Source organism: Prinia subflava, chromosome 4 (genome assembly GCF_021018805.1).
Source record: "Prinia subflava isolate CZ2003 ecotype Zambia chromosome 4, Cam_Psub_1.2, whole genome shotgun sequence".
In the NCBI taxonomy this organism is placed as follows: domain Eukaryota; kingdom Metazoa; phylum Chordata; class Aves; order Passeriformes; family Cisticolidae; genus Prinia; species Prinia subflava.
In genome coordinates this window covers 24,647,125-24,665,928 of record NC_086250.1, presented here as the reverse complement: position 1 = coordinate 24,665,928, position 18,804 = coordinate 24,647,125, and the positions used below count along the sequence as shown (strand labels likewise).

Genomic DNA, 18,804 nt, shown 5'->3' with positions numbered 1-18,804 from the left:
GGTGGGTGAGATTTGCATACTGTGACAAAACAGTGTCTAGAGTCCACACCAGCAAATTCTGGATAATATGCCGTTCATTCTACAAATGGCTTTTAAATTTAATTACAAAAGAGGAATTGGATTTGGGCCTTCCCTTATGAAGGGGAAGTACCATACTAAACGTTAAGCAAGACAGTAAGGCTTATCTCTGATTCCCTCTGTCTTGGTTTGAAAGACGGGTATCTGCTAGGAAGGGGGCAAGACCTGCCTAGAGATGGAGAATTCAAATCCCCTCCCTCCAAATTATTCTCATTCAGAAAATTAAAGGGGCTTTCAGGCAGAAGTATGGGGATAGGAATAACAGTTCTTTATTAGTATATATGACAAAACAACAAACAAACAACAACTACAGCATTAATAATAAACAGAACCAGGAAACTCGAGGGCTTTCTTTCACAAAAGCCTGGGGCAGTTTGATCTTGGTGCCCCTGCAGGACTCCAAGAGGCCGAGCTGGAACGGTGGAAAGTCCCGGGCTGGTGGATGAGATGAGGAGCTCTGCGCTGGCAGCTGGAGCAGCAGGGGTGTCCTGGCAGGGCTGGGCAGTGCAGGGCTACAGAGTAGCAGGAAAACATCAAAGCTCGGAAGGAGCAGCGGTGGTGGGGCCAGGGCCGGAGAAAGCGAGCTCAGGATTCCTGGGTACACGAGCAGATGATGGTAGATTTCCCAGGACAAGATGGAGTGATGGCTGTGAACTCTTCCTGCAGCGAGGGGCAGCTTGACTGTCCTCCTCGATGCTGAGAACAAGAGAAAGCAACTGCCCCCCCAGCTCTGTCTTTTTTTCGTAGCAACTTATGGGAAAAAATTCTGTAAGTGAAAAAGAGGCAAATCTAACCCCCAACACCCTCATATAATAATCTGAATTACTTGTGGAAATACAGGACTGAAGTGCAGTTGGGAAAAAAAAATTAAGATGACTGATGAAATACACTTAGGATGCAAAAGATTTGGAGCATCTATCAGAAGAGGAGAGTTGTGCCTAATTACAGATCTTTCATGCAGCAGGACCCAATGATCTTTATTTCCAGGAGTGTAAAACTGAGATATTCATCACCTGTAAATTTCCTGCTGGACAGCTGAAGTGGTATGGACTGACCTTAGTCTTCATGGTTAAACAGATTATGAAATGGAGCTCTTGAGGGAACTTAGGAATGCTGTAGCTGAGCATCAGCTTTTGAGATCTTGGAAATTTTGCTGATGCACAAAATGAGCAGAAAAAATAAATAACAGATTTAAAGTGTTTGAATTGCAGTGAACCTGCAAGCATCATTCCCATATCTTATAATCAATCCAGATTAGTTAGAGGAGTGCAAAACAAAAAGGTTAAGATGACAAGGAGCTGCAGAATGTCACATTACCAGAAATGAGATCATTTCCTGAACATGGAATCACAGAATTGGTTACCTTGAAAAAGCCCCTCAAGATCATCGAATCCACCCATTAACCCAGCACTGCCCAGCCACATCCCCAAGTGCCATATCTTCATACCTTCTAAATACCCTCATGGATGGCTACTCAGCCACTTCCCTGGGGTGTCTGGCCTAGTGCCACACAGCCTGTGTGTTGCTTTTCCCACTGCAGCAGGAGGAACCACACAGTAAAATGGTGACATTTCCAAGCAGAGGTGCTTGGCCTAGTGCCACCACATCCTGTTACCCAACGCATGACTGGCCATTGGAGGTGGCACAGGAGGCTCTTCTTTTGTCCCCTTGCCTTCCAACAGCTGTTGAATCTGGGAGTTACCATCCCATTGCTACAATGATAGCCCTGCCCTGGAGCCCCTCTGTCTGTCCAGCCTATCTTGCACCACCCATGCCGAAGAGCAGTGGGAGAAAATAGGTAAACCAGCTCTCTAAGCCAGTGCAAAGGGTAGACTGAGCAAATGTTAAATAGCCTTAGAGCAGGGATTATCTATGTAGCTGAAGAGAGAATGGTAACAAGACTTCAGACCCCTGGGGCGACTGCAAGGCAGGCAAGGGCGTGGGTGAGTACATCCAGGGGTATAGGTTTAGTAGTAGGAACACAGCAGATGGAGGTTGCAGTCAGCACTAAACTGAGTATAAATGCAGACTGCGCCATGCTTCAGAGGTGATGGCAGTGTGCAGAGTGTTGTGTAGGGGCCTGCAGCACCTGATAACCCCTCCAGTTTACTGTTCTATGTCCCATATTTCACATGCCACCTTCCTCAGTAATGTTGTCTTTTATTCCAGACAGTAGAAATTAGTTTCTTCTGATGCAGAGGCTTATAAAACATGTTAAAGCACTCTTTGTCCAGTCCTGCATGGTGGTTCTTTGGGTTTTTTTTGCTTTGATCACTTTTTTCCTCTTGCTTAATAAATTCTTGCATTGTTACTACTTATTCTTATAAGTACTGTTACTTCTTATTCTTTTCAGTAAGACCTGAAATCTATCTTTCCCTGCAGTTTCTTCACCATCTCTAGAAGGTGGTAAGTAGGTGGGGACATTTCACTGGAACCACTGTAACTTTTTGAATTCCTGCCTTCAAATCTTCCTAAGCTCAAACCGGTTTGCAGCAGAGCGATGGGAGTAAAGAACTGCCACCACCTCTTTTCAGAGCTTTAACTACTTGTACTCCCTCAGAGAGATTTGAGACTGTAAATATTTTTTACATGTCTTGTTCTTTTTTTTACAGTCCTTGCCAATGCTGTGCAGTATTCTTCCCTTTCCTCCCAAGCTGAACAGAACACTGAAGCAAATAAAGCAGCCTGCTCCATCTTCCCCTCAGGCTAGACTTCCTCTTCTGGACTTTGGGATTTAGCATCCTTTGCCAAATGTAGTGGATGAGGAAAACTACACATTGAATGAAGGAAAACTGCATTTTTACTTTTTTACAAGACTGTTGCTTCATGGTGAAGTGAAAACCATGAGAATCCTGACTGCCACAAATATGATGGATGGGTGGGAGGTTGAGCTGGTTTTGGAAACCGCCCCCAAGCACATTTACCATCAGTAAATGTGCACTGTAACCAGCTGCCACTACTGCACATCACCTTTTCTGTGAAGCAAATGAGAGGGCACATCTGCTTTCTCTGTGTTTATTGCATTACACTGAATCAAACCAGCATGTGGTTATTTGCTGTTATTAGCTGATTATTTCACCAAGTCTAAGGAATTAAAAAAAAAAAAAAAAAAAGCAACTAAATAGTTCAGGACCCAGTCAACACTGAAGGGAGGCTCAGGCTGTGTGACGACAGGATGAGTCCCATGCCAGGCTGAGGCCCCTGTGCTGCCCATGCAGCGAAGCAGCAGTCTCCATCAGCTGGCTGCATTTTGAGTGCACAAGAGCCAGTGAGCTCTACTCTTGGTTCATTTAGCTACGCAACCCAGGTAATTTCCTGGGAGTAACACAGTGGAATCCACTCCCTGGAGACATTCATCCCTGCCCAGAGGGGTCCAGTGGTGACCACACTCGGTGTTGTCATCCCTTGATGAAAGCTGCTCTGAGAAACCAAGGTTTAGTGACTCTCCTGGCTCATGCAAGATGGGACTTTCAGTGACTCTCCTGGCTCATGCAGGATGGGACTTTCCTCATGTCTCTTCCAGATGCTGGTCCCTCCCATACACCACTTCCCCCTTGTTTAAGTTCAAACACAGAACAATACTCATGCCTCTTAAATAATAACCTCTAGCAAGATTCTGGAGATGCTTCAAAATGGTCTCCTTCCTGTCATTCGTGAGGATGGAGAGGTGGTAGGTGAGCCAAAGAGTTTCTGGTGCTGCTATAAGGAGCAAGTCTTTAGAAAGCTTAAAGTCACCATCTTAAAATGTAGTCTTCAAGGACGGTGGCCAGAGGAACCCACCTGGAACACTGAAACTGCAAAGCACATCAGGATTTGTTGGTTGACTTTGATGTATCTGGGTTTTGTTTAGCTGTAGAAACTCAGTTTGCTAAGGAAATTATTGACATTGATACCTATATTGTGGAAGCCTTTTTTCTTGCCTTTTTTTAGTTAAAATTTAATTTTTCCAGCTGTGGCTGGGGCCCCAAAAGCAGCAAATCAGTGCTTGCAAGTTGTTTGAAGAGCCTGGAGGGTGTACATCCTCACCAACCCTCATCTTTGTAGATATTGTTCAAGTGGGTGCAGATTTCATTGGTCACCTTCTCAAAGGAAACTTTGCTGTCTCCACCAAATTTCTCCTCCATCAATTGTAAGATAATGTTACAGATAATCTAAATGAGGAGAAGGGAAGAAACAACCAGTGTGAACTTTTCTCCACATTAGAGGCATAAGAACTTACATATCTTTAGCTGGAATTCTTGGAGGGCAGAAAGGGGTACCAGAACAATTCAGCACAATACAGCACGTGACCTGCAGAGCTTGTAACAGGGCATGGAAAATAAGATGCATTATAGAATTCCCAAAAAGTGCTACTGTTTTTAACTGTCCTGTATCTAGTTAATGTTGACTGCACCTAGCACCTAAGGATGTCTGTATAGGACTGATGTGCTTTGTCCATCCACTGCAATCCTTCTCCAGGCAGGGGACTGTCCCAAGTATTTAGAGGCCATGATGAGCCCCTTGTTGGACACCTATGGAATACATGGCTTGGGGGCTAGGTTTTTCCCTGACCTTTCCTGCTCATTAGCTATCCAGTGCTCTGCAGCAGAGTTCTTGCAGTCACTAGGTAGGTGGTATACTTTGAAATGCCAGCTCATTTCCTGTGCAGCATTTATTGTTTTGTGTGCATTTTTACCCTGAAAAAGTATTTTCAGCCAGAAATCATCACTTATTTTCCCACTCATTGAAAATTGGGCCCACTGCTTTTAAAATCACCTTTGTTTGGAAATAATCTTTGCCAGAAGGTGCCTCTTTTTGCTGTGTAAGGCAGACAAAATAGTTATAAATGCACTCTGCTAGTGATCTTAGGTAGATCTGGGAAATAATTTGATCCTGTATTTATTATTTGAGATTTTTTAACTATGACAATGCTGTTGTCATTGTTGCTCAATAACAGCTGGTTTAGTTGTCCTAGAAATGCTCAGCTCCTGTTACAAGATAAAAAAATACATAAGGGACTGAAGTCCAGTGTTAAACTGCTTTTCTGTATCTTGTTATTAAGTGGCAGGTGTGGGAATCGTATTGCACTGAGAAAACTCTCTACAGCTCATGGGCAACTTTGCAGCTCCCACCTGAGCACCACATCACCTGCCCGCACCACATCTGCTGCACAGCCATCTTCCCCACTAATGCCAGATCTCTCACTCCTGCCATCTTCCACTATCAACCATCTCACCTTCCAGCGCCTCCATTCGCTGATGCACATATATGTATTCCTACATACAAAGCCTATGTTCCTCAGTTCTATCCCTCAAAGGGGAAAACCCATCCTCCTTAAAATTACACCCTTTGGGAAGAGGGCTGCTCACTCACCCTTAAAGTTTTTGGGGTCAATCTTCAGCTGGGTGGCATGTTTCTTGCCTAGTGGAGTCACTATCCCAAGAAAAGCCTCAGAGTTGTCCAGGTGTTGCACCATGTCATTAATGGCACTGAAAACCTTCTTGCCATGGCCCCTGACTTGATCTGACTGTTTCGTCTCTTCGGCAGAGTCCATGCCTTTGAAATGTGTGAAGTAGGACTTGGTGTCTGGGTGCTCAGTAAACATCCTGTTGAGGAATGAAAGACATCCTGACTTGTGGACCAACGTATCGATGCAGACATGGCCACACATTCCAGGCCTTGCCTTATGCATTTATGTTCCTTTTCCCCTTCTCTTTATTAGAATAGACACTTCTGCATTCCTTGTTTCTTTTGCCTTTTGCGTCTGTGTATGCACCCCATGCACATAGCAGCCGATCCTCTCTCCCTTGCCTCTCCCCAGGGCATTTCTTTTGCTCATCACAAAACCTATAATGAACGTATTCCACTGCTTCTAAAGTTAGTATTTTCTCAGTGTTAACTCTCAGTGTTACTTTCACACAGAAGTGGGAGCACATTCACATGGGGTGACTGTGACAGTTTAATAGTCCCAAAGATGTTCTGGACAGCAGATATGACCACTGTGATACTGGGTGGGTGTTTTCATAGAGAAACCCTACTATTGGTGTTGTTAATTAACCCCGTCCTATAGTCCACTGCAAAGCTTTCTTACTGCCTATGATGGATTGTTGTTTGAGTATGGGGTACTGCTCATTCCATTTATTTCAAACACAGTGCAGTGTGTTTGAAATTACCTGTGATCAATTACAGTCATATTGGTCAAACTCTTTTTAAAAAAGCAGTTTTCTCCATTGGGTAAACTGGTTATCCACCTGAAATATCCATAGCACATTCCACATTGCATTTCACAGAGTCACAAAATGGTTGGGCTTGAAGGAACCTCTGGAGATCATCTGGGTCAACACCACTGGTCAAGCCAGTTGCCCAAGGACCATGGCCAGATGGCTTTTGAGTATCTCCATGCATGGAGACTCAACAACTTCTTTGGGCAACTTGTGTCAGTGCTCAGTAGCACTCAGAAGTAAAAAAATATGTGTTTCCTGATGTTCAAGGGAACCTCCTGTGTTTCAGTTTGGGCCCATCTCCTCTCTAGTCTCATCTCATGGCACCACTGAGGGCCTGGCTCTGCCCTCTTTGCACTCTCCCTTCAAGTTTTAATGTACACATTGGTAAGATTCCCCTGAGCTTTCTCTTCTCCAGGCTGAACAGTTATAGCTTTCCCTGCTTTCTTTATTGGAGAGATAGTACAGTGCCTTCATCATCTTTGGATGGCCTTCTGTTGGACTCTTTCCAGCATGACCATGTCTCTCTTGTCCTGGGAAGCCCTGGACTTCTCTATAGGCAGGTCTGTGGCTGTAGGACACTAAAGCAAAACCTTCAAGAGTAAATTGCCCCAGGGAGTCAAGCTACTGGATGCTACTAACATTTTATGGCTGCATTTCTGACCCTAACTGTGCTCAGGTTGTATATCCTGTAGAAGGAAAGAGCAGCATGTAAGGCTTCGTAAGGGTAATCCAGACACAAGGTGTGATACACAAGAAAGCTGGAGGGGGAGGTAAAGGTTTGATAACCAGAAATAATTTTTGAACTGATCCATGCTAATAGAGGTGATGTAAGTCCCAGATGAGAGTGGAATATGTGAAAGATGAACAGAAGAGAGGGAAACGGGGTGGCAACTAGAAGAGGAAAGTCCACAGAACAGGTATAATACAATGGAACAGATGGACTGAGGCTGAAGGAGAATCAGAAGTGAAATACTGAGTTTTTAAAAAAAGTATTAAAATAGTTTAGAGGTAAAGAGGAAGAGGGAAATAAGGCCCGTGTTTTATTCCCATTCTCTTTCATACCACACTTTCTTTACCTTACATGGATGAAGATATTGTTCTTGTCTCTTCTTCTTTTCTCACCCACCTACCCCTTTATTTTTACTTTTTCTTGTGTGGATTGCTCCTCTTCCTAGCGAAGGCTGCATGAAAAACATCAAGACATGCTCCTAGGCAGCAACTCCATCCTTGCTGTTCCTCCTTCGCCCCTCCAGGGAAGCAGTGGGATGGCCTCTTTCCTTACCTGACCAGCACAGTTGTCCCATTGTCCTCAGCATCCACATATATCTTCTCCCAGGCACCACGGGCACTTTGCAGCTCTGCTTCAGAAAGTGACATGGTGGAGGAGATGTTGGCAATGGACGGTGCAGCAGGAGGGAGAAGGACAGGGAGGTCCTGGCAGGGCCTTTCTGCTCCAGTTCTCTCCTCAGGGCTCTCTAAATACAGCCCTGGGGATTTAAGAGATCATGAAGGGTCTCTTTGTCTCTGTTCCCCTCAGTCACATTTCTGCAGGTTTTAGAGCTACTTAATCACTTTTAATCAGGAAAGAAACCAACCACATGAGGAGGAAGACTAGCCCTATAGTCATAGGTCAGGTGCCAAAGAAAAGGTCTCACTGTCTGGGGAGAGAAAGGAATAAAGGCAATTTTCAATGGGGAAAAAAGTAATCGATTCTCTCCCCCTGTCACCCCTGCCAAAGCCAGTGCTTGGTTCCTCTTTCCTGAAGGTGGTCCTTGCCTGAGCACTAATTTTCCTGGTTTTCTCCCAAGAGTGCTGCTGTGCTGAAGGCACTGTGGTGCTTTGCCATCCCCTCTCCCTGGCACTCTGGTCTTTCAAAGATCTTGTTTCTAGCTCCAGCAGCTTCTCCAGTCCTGTCTTCACACCACAGTCACTGCTTTCCCCACAGCTCTCTAATTTAACAGGGGCTTACCCCAAAGTTTCTCCCAGCCTTGGTCTCATGAGGGTGGGAGGCTTCGCCAGCCCAAAATGCAGGTATGGCGATGGCAGCATGGCACAGCATCCATGGCCATAATGCCCTGCAAAGCCACTTCATTTTAGCACTGGAGGTAAACAGTGCAGCACAGCCAGGCCAGAAGCACAGGCATTGTATTTTCCTAACCCTCTTGGCTTGTAGCTGAGATCTCTGTCCTATCTCTGAGCCCTCACTGCCTGGGAGAAAAATAAGGGGCAGAAGAAGGGCCAGGGTGGAGCTGCAGATAGCATCTCTGGACTTGTTATAGTCACAGTCACTTGGAAATGGAGGCAAAAAGCTTTTGTGGATTATCCATGCAATGCCTGGGCTTAACCTCTGGCAGGAATGTTCTGGCTAAGTCCAGGGCATGCACACAAAATAAGGGCTAAGGGGCTTGAGAAACTGCTGCTGGATGCTGAAGGCCAACAAAACCTCATATGGTTTGGGATGGTTTGGAGGAGGGAAGGAACAGGTGTGAGGGGAAAATATGCAGATGTCAAGAAAAACCAACCTGATACCCCAGGGCAGAAGGAAAGTGCTGGCTGCAAACTCACAGAGGCCGACTGGTCTTGGTGGGGTTGTGTCCCACTGCTGCAGAGGGAGGCCTCAAATTACTTCACTGAAATCTGTCCCCTCTTGCGTCCCTCTCCCTTTTTACCACACAGTCTGATAGAAACCTGCAAAGCAGTTGTGGGTGCCCCATCCCTGGAAGACTTCAAGGCCAGGCAGGATAGGGCTTTGGGCTACTTGATCTAGTGGAAGGTGTCCCTGCCCATTGGTAGAGGAGTTGAAACTAGATGATCTTTAAAGTCCCTTCCATTCTATGATTCCCTAGGAGACTTCTCCTCTGCTCTCCCCCAGTCTCCTTTGGGACATTGAAATATGAATATGCTCCATCCCTTGATATAGTCAGACATCCTGCCATGGGCCAAAAAATACCTATTTTGAGTTGAGAAATTTCAATTAATTTACTGCCAAGTAACAAACCAACCAGCACTTAGATGTCTCACTTCCCCCTGTCCTGTTTCCCCACCCCTTCCTGCAGGTTACAACCAGACTCTTTGGTGAGACCATGGGTGATGCAGAAGCTGGGGTTGGTGCGTGGGGGTCCCTTGCTCCTGCTGCTACTTGTGCCCTACTCAACTGCTCCAGCATGGGCTCTTCCACTGGTCATCATCCCATTGGATACTGTACCTGCCCTGGACTTGTCTCTCCCTTTTAAGTGTTCCCTTCCCTTTCTCAAACACATTTCCATGGAGGCACCCTAATTGTACTTGGTTGGTCCAGTTCTGGGATGCAATGGGTCAGTTTTGTCTGGGACCAAGCCAGGTGTCAGCAGCACAGAGCAATCCCTGACCAGACAAATCAATGACATCTTCCCTCAAGCATGTAACCATGCTCTCTCTGTGACATGCTTTTCTATTCTTCCATCTTCTGGTGTTACTTTTACTGTTATGGAAAATTATCTTCTATTTTCTCCTTGCATGATTTGCCAAATCCTTGTAAGATGAACACAATAATCCCTCAAAGTTTTGACATCTCTAACAGGGCTATACACACCTATGCTACATCTCTGAAATCTCTAGAAATTGAAACAAAAAAGCTCCAGAGACCTATTTATTTTGGCGTGGAAATGGATGAGCTATGAAAAATGTGCTGTTAAATCATGAAGTCATTGACCTCTCCACATGTGAGCAAGAGGATGAGTGTTTGGTTTATTTCTTTTTCCTCCCATGGTTTGTTTTATTATGCCAAAGGAAGCGAATCCTCTCAATCATAATTTCTACTGCATGGAGAGATTTTATAATATGAGGTGAAGCTCCTCAGGATGTTATCCCTAATAATCCTGTGTGCAAGAGCCAATCAACACACTGAGTCGAGACATGATTTTATTACAAATCTGAAGAATAGGGGGCCAGGCCAGGCTAGGCCTTTTCCAGCCTTTTGGAAAGCAAGCAGTTCTTTTTACAAAAAGGTAACCAAAAAAGAATCATACAGAAACAGGAGATTGGTCACTCATGCTTGTGTAACTTTTAATGTGCATGTGCTGATCTCAGTCCAGTTCATTATCCAATCATTCCCACATACAAATTGCCCTGTGAATGTGTTCTTTAACATTATAATCATCTAAGGTAACTTTAAGTTGTATTTACATCTTGTCACATTGCTAAGTTATTGTTAAACCTTATTTTGTTAAACCTCAGTTGCAGTTTCTGCTTGAATCTATTTGAACCATTCCTTGTCAAGGATATAAAGATTTATAGCATTCTGTTCCTGGGGTCTCTTCACAATTCCATTGCTCCAGTACCCCACAGTCATGGTTTCAAGGTTAACTTATAGTTACTGTGAACATTTTGTGAATCTTTAATTTTCTCTGACATCAAGCAGGCAGGGTCAGGCTGGGGAGCCAGATGGCATGGGGAAATCTGGAGCAGAAGGCACAGCCATGGTGTTTGGGCTATGGCCAAGCTGTTCCTCTCTCTATCCCCAGCCAGGGGGGAAGAGGATGTGCCTCCCACTTCACTACCGGGAAATGCTGTCAGTACTGCATAATGAGGGTTGCTTTCTCTCAGTTTCCAAGAAATCACATGCTTTAGGCAGAAGATTTAGGCAAGATCCAGCCACAGAAATGAGTGGCACCTTCTACACACCCAGCCATTAGGATCCAGCAGCCATCACACCTCTAGAGCTCATCAATGTCCTGGTTACCGGCACTCCAAACCTCACTGTCTTTTCTTGTCCTTGAAACTTTGAGATCTCTGATTCTGTGATTTTTAGCATAAACAACCCACACTATTTATTGTTCTATAGGATTAATCCCCAGCTCAGCACACGCACCTGTTTAGAGGATGGCTGTCAGGTGCTCAGCAGCTGTAACTCTTATTTTCCCAACAGCTGTGGTAGTCTCAGGCTGAGGGTAGAGTCCCCCATATTGCCAGGTTTCAGGGATGCTTAGCCCAATACCCTGATACTCAGTACTGCTTTCACAGAAAGGACAAACACCTGCATCTGCTCATGCTCGGTGTCTGAGGTTATCAACATAATCAGCTCATCAAAACAAGCAAAACGAGGAGCTGCAGTCACGATTGTCAGTGTCAATGTCTGAATCCCAAAGCCCACCTAGCACATGGGTAGGAAAGGCTTTCCCCACTGCCACTTTCCTAGACAGTACTTCTCTCTCCCATTCCAGGGCTTTGGTGGGCTCGAGTGGAGCTGTGTTGAGCTTTCCACTGGTGAAAATACCAAATGCAAAGGGTAAGAAAAAAACAGGACTGCTCATCTTCTTAGGACCTAGTCCCCAGAATGGCCCTTACAAAGTGTACAGAGTGGTACCACCTGACATGGTAGAAATGCACACAGGTGTCTGATGTGAATATTTTTATTGCATGCGTAACATTTAAAATGTGAAAGCAGAAGTAGTAATTTGAAAATAATTTCAATTTTATATATCATAGGGCATAGCATATATGCAGATTAGTCTTCTGAATGCTGCTCTCACGATTAACAACATTCAGTACGCAGCCAGCAGTGACTCTAATGCGGTCATTCAACTAATAAGGATGACAGTGCTGCGTTTTCTTGCACTGTATCCGGCTAACCAAGAATTTGCATTGGTAGAGGCTGGTGTTCTGCAGAGAAACTTTACATTCTTCGTGAAGGGGAAGAAAGCCAACTCCACAAACCCCAGCCCACCTCTCACCCCCTGAACCACCAGTGTTTTATCAGCATCATTCTGGATCCAAACCACACACCAATATAAGGGTCACTATGAAGAAAGTTAACTCCAGCTCAGCCAGACCCACCACACTGCTGGACTGCATCCTTTTCTTGGACAAATTTAGGCCCATGAAGCTTACACTGTGCTGAACTTTTGCACAGAGGCTGCAGGCAGGAGGAAAGAAATCAGCTTTTACAGGTATAGAAAATATCATACCCAAATCAGAGATGCAGAGAGTATCCAGAGCTGGACAGAGTCATCAGGCAGCAGCATATGCAGTATTCATATCTGTAAAGTTACAATCTGGCATTCATATCTGCCCAATTAATGAGATCAAACCAACCAATCATTTAATGGAAATAACACTCCCACAGGTTTTGGACACAAGCCCCTAGTCTGGTTCATTCAACTCCCTCTTCTGGGACACTGGAGCTTTAATTACACAGAGTTTATATAAATGATACTCTGAAGAAAACAGAAATACACTGAATATCAGCCCCAGCAGAATTAAACCTGGACTCCAGATAAAGTGACCTGATGTCAGAGAAAGAGAAGATGTAACTGCAAGATGACACCAGGCTAAAATAAACAGCTATGGGCTGCTTTAGTTAGACACCAGTCCAGAGGCTTTGCATCAAAGACAGGTAGGTCAAGATGATTGTATTGGTGGTATGGACTATTATGTTCAGAGATGCAAGCTAAAAGGACATGAGATAAAGCAGCAGACAAACCTGTTGTCAAATACAAGGGAAAATGAGGTGTTGGACTGAAAAGGTGGTTGGTGAGGAATGGAAAGAACCAGAGAATCAGACAAGTAGTTTTCCTGGGTAAATAGAAAGTTGCATGAGGGACTTACTGGTCCAATTGTTTACTATATTGTAGAAGTCATAGAATTGTTAGAATCATAATGGTTGGAAAATACATCTAAGATCTGTTCAAAATGAGGAGTATTTATAAGATGAAAAATCTATAACTGTCCTACTTTTTTGGGAAGTAACATCAGTACATGTGGCTTTAAATTCAGTGGGCCCAAATTTAATCTCCACCTTCAGCCTGCAATGTCTCCCTAAACATGTGTCTGGTGATGGCACTACACAGAAGCCAAGCTGTTCCAACCCCTCCTCATCTACATACCAAGGATTCTGGGGTTTTGTACAATAGAAAGCAAAGACTACCTTTGTTTGATCTGGTTCTATTGGATAAAAATCATAAAGAGCAACTTCATGCATATTCACTGACTCCCCAATTTCCACCAGTTTCTGTAAGAGACTATATGCAATAAATATAGTTTTTGAGACCTTCTGTTTATGGGCATCATGGATAGCATCATCAAATTTCTGAGATAATTCTAAGCCATATGTCCTACAGCTGATTCTTGAAGTAATGATGTGTGGATTAACTCCAAATAAAATAGCCCCTTTTGTAACGGCTGCCTGGGCCTCTAAGAGACAAAGGATGTGACACTTGCTGCTAAAGGCTTACCTGACTGCATCTCGCAGGATGATGCTGGATGCAAAGCCTCCCACAAGTAAAATGTACTGGACTTTGTCCATCTCACATTTGCAAATAATTTCCCTCAAAGCAGAAATGATACTGTTGATACTATAGTCAAACAAGCTCTTCATTTTCTCATATGTAATCATGATTGTCCCATCACACCACAGTTCGTGCTGTTTTTTCGAAGAACTGGGAGATGTCCTTGAACTGTGCCACTCTGGTCAGGTTGTAGTAGCAACGTATGTAGACTGCCTCCCTGGTTGCAGAGCATTTCTGTAGGCTGAAGTTGTATATCATATTTTGTAATTTGTAGGGTGGTTCTTTACATATTGACCCCATATGCCATCATTAAATATTTCCTTGAGGAAACTGGTGAAGTTTTCATCCACTCTGTTGCCTCCCCATCCCCCTCCAGTTGCCTTGTGTAGCTTCTTCAGGTAATCTCATGTACTTGGATCTCATGTACTGTGATGTCTACTGTGCCACCTACACACACAGAGAGACTCAAATTAATTGTGCTGTTTGCTTTAAAGTACATGATTTTCCACAGAATCTTATCTTCTGAACTCCTGATTCACAGATACACTTTTCTGCTGCTTTCTTTCTTCATCCTCACTCTTCTGCTATTGCCTGTACTTCTCTAAATTTCTTAAATTTATGCACTTTTGTTTAAAAGTCTGGTCTCATTAGGCTTATTTTTGATTAGAGCTGGATGCTCTGACTTGCTCACTGAACAAGATGATCTCCTGTCTGATCACAAACCAAGCCTGGTCTTGTCACAAAGGCGGCTGATTCCTGAGCAGTGGTGAGAAGAATCTCAGGAACTTCTGGTCCTCTTGATGCCTTTTCGCTATTTGTTCACAACTATCAGACTGCTCTTGGCAGAAAATTCACATCACACCAAAAAACCTCAGGAATCCAAAGAAATTACTGAAAAGTAGTTCATCAAATATTCTGATGTAAATCATAAATATGATTTACTCTCCAGTAAATGCTAGCTCATCTCATTGTTCACTTCACTGGGCACTAACTACAATTGCTTCTGGAGAGGAGGCTGTGAGCTCAGGCTATACAAGAGCATGTGGTGCATGCCGGTGGCTGATGCTAGGACACCATGCCAGCTGATCTGGTGCAAGCAACAACAGGACCTTGTGTCACAACACAGAACCTCATGTTGTGACCTGAAGAGCACTGCAGTGTGAGACACAATCCTGTTCTTTCCTTCTATTCTTCTGCCTACTCACAGGTTCTCGTTAGGTGAGAAATAAACAAAACAAAACAAACAACAACAACAACAACAAAAAAAAACCCCACGACAGGCACAATAGTGGAGTCCAAGTTTTGGCCATATTGTGAAATAGCCATGCACCACTTTGCTGAGCAAAGATGGTACCTGTTAAAAAGGGAAAATATACTGGATCCCAGGGGAGTTTTCAGACTTCTTCTTGTCACTGCTGTCTGCCATAAAACTTTCCTGTGGAAGCTGTTTGCACCACAGTGATGCAGCTTCTGGTTCCAAGGCAATGATTAGGTTCCTAGAGAGCATGTCAGAGATAATTCCTGCCTGTCATGGGTTAGCACTGGCCAGATGTTAATGCACCCATGAATATATGTTTTTGCCCTAACAACTACTGTGGGATGTGATCAAGAACAGAGCAGAGCAGGCTTAAATCTTGAAAACAAAACAAAAAAAAACCACCCAAAACTTTACTACATTACATAAGAACAGAGACAGAAAACTCTTAAACACACACAGAGACAGAAATAAAAACTTCTCAGAACATTTCCTCTCTTCTCCCAGTTTCCACTCCCCACACATTACTCTCCATAGACCAAACCTTTGGGTTTTAAATCAAACAATCACCACTCAAAAAAAACAATCTTCAATTCAGCAAGGGAGAGAGGAGTCTCTCTTGCACCACAGACTGTTCCTCAGAAAACGCAGGTCTACTACCCCTTACGTGTTTCTATGTCACCCGTGGCACCGCCCGGAGAAGTCTGCCAGGGCGACACTCTCTTTTTCCTATGTCCAGCGCTCTCACTGGTGTCCATAGGCTGAAGCTGCATACAGGGCTCTTTTAAGGATGCTTGCATGCTGAGCTCTCCCCATTTTTCCCCTTGGGGCCGAGGGTTTCTTCTCTGAGGGCAGAGAGCACCACCACACCTTCTTCCTCTCTTCTCTGTTCACTCCACTGCAGCAAGTCGAGCTGGCCACATCCACCCCAACATGCAGTTTATGTTCAAAAGAGACTTAAGTTCAGTCCATGGCTGACATTATGCAAGAAAAGTCCAGCTCAGAAAGCTACTCCTCTCATTCTTTGCCCATCGGGTTCCTTCCAATCGTGCTTTATCATCTCGGTCCCAGGCCGCTTCCCTCTCTCCTCTGAAACCACCAGTCATGAGAATCAACGTCTAAGAAAAGTTTCTTTCTGCCAAGCAAGGGTTAACAGTTTCTATCTCTCCGCAGGGTGCAGGCTCAGGCACTCCCAGGCTGGGCAACTCCCACGTGGGTGGGCACCTCCCGGAGGGTGGGGGGAGGGGGTGAGCACACACTGAAGGCACTTCTACAGTTTTCCACCCCTCCATCCTGGATGGGGCAGCTCAGTTCCAGAGTCCTGTCCATTCTCTTATCCCCCCCGGGGCTCCAGCTTACTTTAGGGCTTACTTTAGTTCCACCGCGTGGTTGTCCTCAGCCCGGCCACGTGGCTCCCCTCCCCCACTCTGCCCAAAGCTGAGCAGGGGAGAGGAGATGTTTCCACTGCTGAAACCAGAACCCAAAAGAGACCAAACCCCCCTGGAGTCCTGCTTTTAACTCTTTGTGTCCTCAGAGGCGTGTCCAAACCGCCGAGTGACCAATCCAGGTGCCAGCAGAAAAGCTGATCACTGATTGGCCTGCCCACATCCCCCTGGAAAAATTGACCTCCCCCCCGCAACCACGACACTGCCTAAAATCACAAATTAGAGGAGTCAGTTCAAGGAAAGGGGGTGAGATAACTCCTGCATGAACACCACCTGCTAGGGAGACTGTTCTCACCCCAGCAGCTCATGCAGGGGTAGTGGTTCTTGCACTGCTGATCTCTGTGGGGCTCATTTCTACATGGCGGTGAGGGGAGAGGGCAGAGCTGTTGTTATTGCCATTTGGGGACATCCTCTCCCTCACCACCCTCAGTGTGGAAGATTTCTCTGTCCAATGGACTGAAATTTGAAACACACGTTGTTTACATATTGAGGAGTTCCTTTGCCTCAATGGGCAAAGAAACCTTCAAAGGTAATTTGAGGAAATGGGGTAACCCCTGCTGTTACCTCTTTTGCTGCCAGATGCATGAGCTGCTTGGCAGCAGCACTTCTTATGGCTGGGACAGTATGACCCAGGTGATCTCCTGGTCGTAGACAGTTTGGAAAGAGGCCTCCTTAACGGTGTTCAAGGCATGTTGCTTCAGGTAGCACAGGCTTTCAGAAAAGACTGTCAGGGCAGGAAACAACTTTCCATTGGTGGCAGCTCCATGCCATCTGTTACATTCTACTAAAGAAAAGGTCCAGGGTCACATGGTGTAATGTCTATATGAGACCTGTGCCCTTCACACCAATTACTGCACGACATAAGGCACCCAGACACCCCTGTCTCCAAACCTGAGTAAACTCCCAGCACTGGCTTCACTACTGTGGCTGAGTCTACATGGAGCAGGTCAGCTACCAAACTGTTCACCCACCATGCCTGTGATTCAGTAGGCAAATTGTCAATATGGTTGATAATTCAGCTGTTTCTCCTAGACCAAATTTTGTAAAAAGACTCTGCAGATCCTGTAGGTTCCTGAACCTGAGTGGGGAGTGATTCTGTAATGAAATTTTTCTTCACCATTTGCTCCTCAGATGCAGAGAAATAGTTCTGAACTAAAGCCTCTTCCACCCCCTGCTGAAAGTGAATGAGAACCAACTGCTCCAGAGGTGACATTGTGACAGACCACATCATTCCTAGCTGTCCTGGAGTGGAAAATCTCCAAAGAGGCCTCCCATCCCTCAAAGAGAGGACCTGAGGCTTTTCCTGGGACTGCTTTGTGCTCTGGTTTATTCCACACTTGAGAGGCCCTGTGGGACCCTGGAGCACAGACAGGAAGGCCCTAAGGTAGCCTGGTGTTTGGCTGAACAAGGAAACACAGAAAATGTTGTGAACTATTCCAAATCAGCACAGAGCCTTCAGACAGAAATTTGATAAAGCCACTGCAGGCTTCAAGGACAGCTGGACACCCTTACTTTTGCTTCAGCATAACATTTCAAGGAAGGGAGAAATGAGCTAGGGGGAGTTGTATAACATGGAATGAGATTTTATGTAATCACAGAACTGCCAATCTCCTTTGAATTACAGGAAATTTCACTTGATCCCTCTTACTTGTGGAGGACTAAGGTAGGAAGTCACAGAGGGAGACCAATTTCCCTGTCAAGCTCAGGAATAGGTCACCTTTTGTTAGGAATAGGTATTTGCCTTCACCCAGGTATGCAGTCAGGTTTTATTGTCTTTAGACAAATAAAAAGCATCATAAAGGGAGGGCCTGTGAAGCTTTCAGCAATTACCAGAATAAATAATTTCTTCTTTTGTTCATCAAAATACTCTCTGACTGGTGTTCATTCATCCTCATCAACCAGACTTACTCATCCCTTTTCATGGATTCTCTAACCCCAACCCCTCAAATAAATGAACAGCCTCGATCCCTGTTAGTAGTAACTCTTCAATCTACCGTGTTATACAGCTGCATCTTGAAGTTCTGGAAGAAGTATCTGCTGTCAGCTTGGCTGGAGGGCAGGCTCTTGTACTTCTTCAAAGCATCATAGCCAAAATACTTGAACTCCTGCTTCTGGTTGAACAAAATGCCCATAGGCATCTTTGAGGTCTTGTACCCGTACTCTGTTCCCCAGTAAACCTGGAGGATTTAGTCTGTACCCGAAGCAAGAGAAAAACAGAACCCACTGTAGGATGTGCCAAAATCTATAGCAACAACAAAGACTGACTGGCTAGCCATGGCCACTGCAGTGCAGAGGTGTGCAGCTCTGGGAGCAGAGAGGGATGAACAGATGGCACTGGACTGAAACTCAAAGGACTGATACTGCAGAGGGAAGGGCAATCTTTCCTGATTTCTCTCCTGGCTGGAGAGAGATGTGACTCTAGACATCCTGTAAATTGTACCTTTTCCTGTAAAGAGGCAGGGCTTCCTTCTGGTTTTTTGTAACAGCAAAGTACCTTTGTTAGGGAACTGCCTTATCAGTAGCTTTCTGCACTCCCAGCAGCATCAACAGACCTCAGT

The 18,804-nt window shown here is 44.9% G+C and overlaps 1 protein-coding gene and 1 pseudogene across 1 annotated transcript in view; both read right to left on the bottom strand.

Annotated features, from left to right (window-relative positions):
* Positions 1-29: 29 nt before the first annotated feature.
* LOC134549943 (cytoglobin-1-like) overlaps positions 30-18,804 on the bottom strand; it is a 29,310-nt gene continuing 10,535 nt past the window's right edge. Inside the window, 3 exon segments of the mRNA XM_063396094.1 lie at positions 30-4,229; positions 5,423-5,663; positions 7,564-7,768. Coding sequence (XP_063252164.1) covers positions 4,101-4,229; positions 5,423-5,663; positions 7,564-7,658 — 465 coding nt within the window. The 5' untranslated portion in view covers positions 7,659-7,768 and the 3' untranslated portion in view covers positions 30-4,100.
* Positions 7,776-18,384, bottom strand: LOC134549441 (heat shock 70 kDa protein 12A-like; annotated as a pseudogene).